At 31.8% G+C, this 3,637-nt stretch overlaps 1 protein-coding gene across 1 annotated transcript in view; it reads right to left on the minus strand.

Annotated features, from left to right (window-relative positions):
- Positions 1-909: 909 nt before the first annotated feature.
- HELRODRAFT_170720 (hypothetical protein) overlaps positions 910-3,637 on the minus strand; it is a gene marked incomplete at both ends in the record, with an annotated part of 3,946 nt that continues 1,218 nt past the window's right edge. Inside the window, 4 exons of the mRNA XM_009016514.1 lie at positions 910-1,110; positions 1,388-1,507; positions 1,693-1,746; positions 1,908-2,104. Of these exons, the coding sequence (XP_009014762.1) occupies positions 910-1,110; positions 1,388-1,507; positions 1,693-1,746; positions 1,908-2,104 (572 nt within the window). The remainder of the gene's footprint in view (positions 1,111-1,387; positions 1,508-1,692; positions 1,747-1,907; positions 2,105-3,637) is intronic.

Genomic DNA, 3,637 nt, shown 5'->3' on the forward strand with positions numbered 1-3,637 from the left:
TGTTTTTATATTTTGTTTCTTTGTTTTGTTTTGTATTTTTGTATCGTTTCTTTTGTATTTTTCTCTTTATATTTTTTTTGTACAAAAATTTTTCATTTAGTATATCAAGGAAAAGTGTTTTTATTTGAGGCAGCCTTTTTTTTGTTTTCGTCATGCCTATGTTTGTTTGTATACGTATTTTATATCTTTGTTAATGTTGTTTGTCTATTTTTGTTTGTTTTTATATGTAATTTATATCTAAGTTAATATTGTTTGTCTTTGTTTGTTTGTATATGTATTTTATATCTTTGTTAATGTTGTCTATGTTTGTTTGTTTGTATATTTTGTTTAAACCTGAAGTCTTTGTTTATATTGAAAAGTAATATTTCTTTGTCATTTTTTATCATTTTCAAATATTCATTCAATTATTCATTCATTTAATAGTTATCCGTCCATTTATTCATTCATTCTTCTTATTCTACTTTAACTTATTCACTCTCTCAATCATTTCTTTCATTCATCCATGCGTACGTACACTCATTCATTCGTTCATTTGTTCATTCATTCTTTTGTTCGTTTGTACGGTTGTTCATCTATTCATTCTTTCATTCATTTTCTCACTCGTTTTCATTCTTTCTTTCATTTATTCGCTCATTCATTCATTCATCTATAATTATCAATATATATATATATATATATATATATATATGTATATATATAAAATAGTTTGAAACAATGTAGCAATGTATAGGATATATAAGATTTCAATACATACCGAATTGCTGGTAGGCTGGTATGTGTAGGTGTTGATGTTGTTGTTTTTGATGTAATTAGTGTAGATCCTTGGGTTGTTAATGTCGCGATTGCTGTCGCTTTTGCTGCTTCTGCTGCTGCTGCTAATGACGTCATTGCTGAGGTAATTGTTGTCATTTAGTGGGATATCTTCTTCATTGGGCTTGACGTCATTTTGATGTTTGCAGATTGGCGTTGAGTCCCACATTTGAATGTTTTGTCGTTGTTGTTGTTGTGGATGTTGTTGTTGTTGATGTTGTTGTTGTTGTAGATGTTGATGCTGCTGTTGTTTATGGCTATATCGCTTCCGCCTTTGAAATTTTCTTTGCTGAATTTTTTCTTCATGTCGTTGTTCGTTTTGATTTTTTAGTCGGTTGATTTGAGTTTGTTGTTGTTGTAGTAGTAGTTGTTGATGTTGTTGTTGCTGATGTTGTTGTTGATGTTGCTGCTGTTGTTGATGTTGTTGCTTTTTTGCAGTAAGTAGTTTAGAATTATGCGCTATTTCAGTCTCATGTCGTTTCCCTTTAAATTTAATTCCATCGTATTTTTTCCCGGGCAATATTTTATCGACATCATTACTATTACCGCCGCTTTTGTTGTTGTTGTTGCTGCTAACGATGTTGTTGTTAATGTTGTTGTTGTTGTTGATGTTGTTGTTGTTGTTTAGAATCAAGTTGAACCCGGTTATATTAGCCCCGCCGAATATAAAATACGTTAGATCAATCTCGTCCATCCACTTGACAGAGAGAAAAAAAAGAATTTTGAAATTTAAAAAAAACAATTCGATTTACTGCTTTTTTATTTAAATTTGCCCTTAAAAATACGTTAAATAAACAGTATCTAATTAGTTAATTGGTTAATTAATTGGTTAAATACTTGATTAATTAATTAATTAATTAATTAATTAAAATGAAAAATAACCAGTCCGCCGATGCAATAGTGATACAAATCTCTGTTCATACCGACTCGTTGAATCTGCAGGTTGTGATTTTATTTTTCAGAATTTTATTTTGTCTTAATTTAAGTTTCGTTTTAGAATAATAACAATATAAAACAACTTAAAACAAAAACATGAAAACAGACAAACAAACAAACAAACAAACGAACGAACGAACGAACGACCAGCAACAACCCACCTGCAACAACATCAGCTGGACGTCACGCGCACTCTCAAGGTCGATCACAAATTTTTTAACCTTGACATTGACGTCTGCGTCAAGGTGACGTAATAACTTATATGACGTCATTATGTCGGTCACGTGAACGGGTCTGACCAGTAGGGAGAGGTTATTTAGGAGGGCCAAGCGTTGCAGGCGGATTGATCTGTATAAAGCTGCAAATTTGTAGTAAAAAGTGATGTTGATGATAACGATGATGACGATGATGATGGCGATGATGATGATAATGGTGATGACGAAGAATGAGAGAAGAATGAAAAGCAAAAAAGAAATTCAAATAAATTAGCGACAATAATAATTAGAAAATGTAAGAACATCAAAGGATGCAGTTTTCGGCACGCTCGAACATGAAATGTGATAATGAATGAATGAATGAATAAATGAATGAATGATTGATTGATTTAATGAATGCATGAAAAAATGAATGAATGAGAGAATGAATGAATGAATGAAAGATGATGATGATTAATGGAATACTGATCACGGCAATCTTGAGAGTATTCGTCAATAACAGCTGAGCCGTATCAGCAAGAGCAATGAAAAAGGAAGACGACGATGATGATAATGATGATAGGGATGGTGGTAATAGCAGTGATGATGTAGTGATGACGGCGACAATGATGATTTTCTCAACAGTATGCAATGATGATGCTGATTGCGCTCATTGGGGTACAATCATTTTAAGATGATAACAAAATGAGTACAACAGCTCGGTGGTGATGATGATGGCAGTAGTTGGAAGTGTAGGAAGTTTTTCCTTACAAGATTCTCAGCATGCAAGAACACGCTTCGATACGTGTCCAGCAAGTCCTTTGAAAATATCTACTTCAACTACTACTATTACTATTACCACCACCACCACTACTACTACTACTACTACTTCTACTACTACTACTACTACTACTACTACTACTACTACTACTACTACTACTACTACTACTACTACTACTACTATTGCTACTTCTGCTGCTTCTGCCTGCTGCTAAGTGGTAAGTGTGCAGTAACAGTAATAGAAGTAGCAGCAGCAGCAGTAGTAGTAGTAGTAATAGTAATTCAATGTAGTGTTGATAATGATAGATTGATAAAAAATTACCTTCTTATTCAATCAATTGTGGGCCCAGTAGTCTAAAAGACCGTGGTAGAAAGAGACTTTCTCGATTATTGTTGTTGTTATTATTGTTGTTATTATTGTTTTTAGTGTTGTTATTATTATTGTTGTTGTTGTTATTGTTATTGTTGTTGTTGTTATTGTTATTGTTGTTGTTGTTATTGTTGTTTTTATTGTTATTGTTGTTGTTGTGATTTTTTGCTCGTAAAGGCTTGAAAGAAGACGACATAGAAGCCATGATTGGGTAGGAAAATGGAAAATAAAATGGCGGGTGATTGGATAGAAAGATTGGCAAAAAATGAATGAATGCATGAATGAATGAATGAATGAATGAATGAATGAATGAATGAATGAATGAATGAATGAATGAATGAATGAATGAATGAATGAATAAATGAATGAATGAATGAATGAATGAATGAATGAATGAATGAATGAATGAATGAATGAATGAATGAATGAATGAATGAATGAATGAATGAATGAATGAATGAATGAATGAATGAATGAATGAATGAATGAATGAATGAATGAATGAATGAATGAATGAATGAATGAATGAATGAATGAATGAATGAAA

The sequence above is a fragment of the Helobdella robusta genome (genome assembly GCF_000326865.2).
Source record: "Helobdella robusta unplaced genomic scaffold HELROscaffold_18, whole genome shotgun sequence".
Taxonomy (NCBI): Eukaryota; Metazoa; Annelida; class Clitellata; order Rhynchobdellida; family Glossiphoniidae; genus Helobdella; species Helobdella robusta.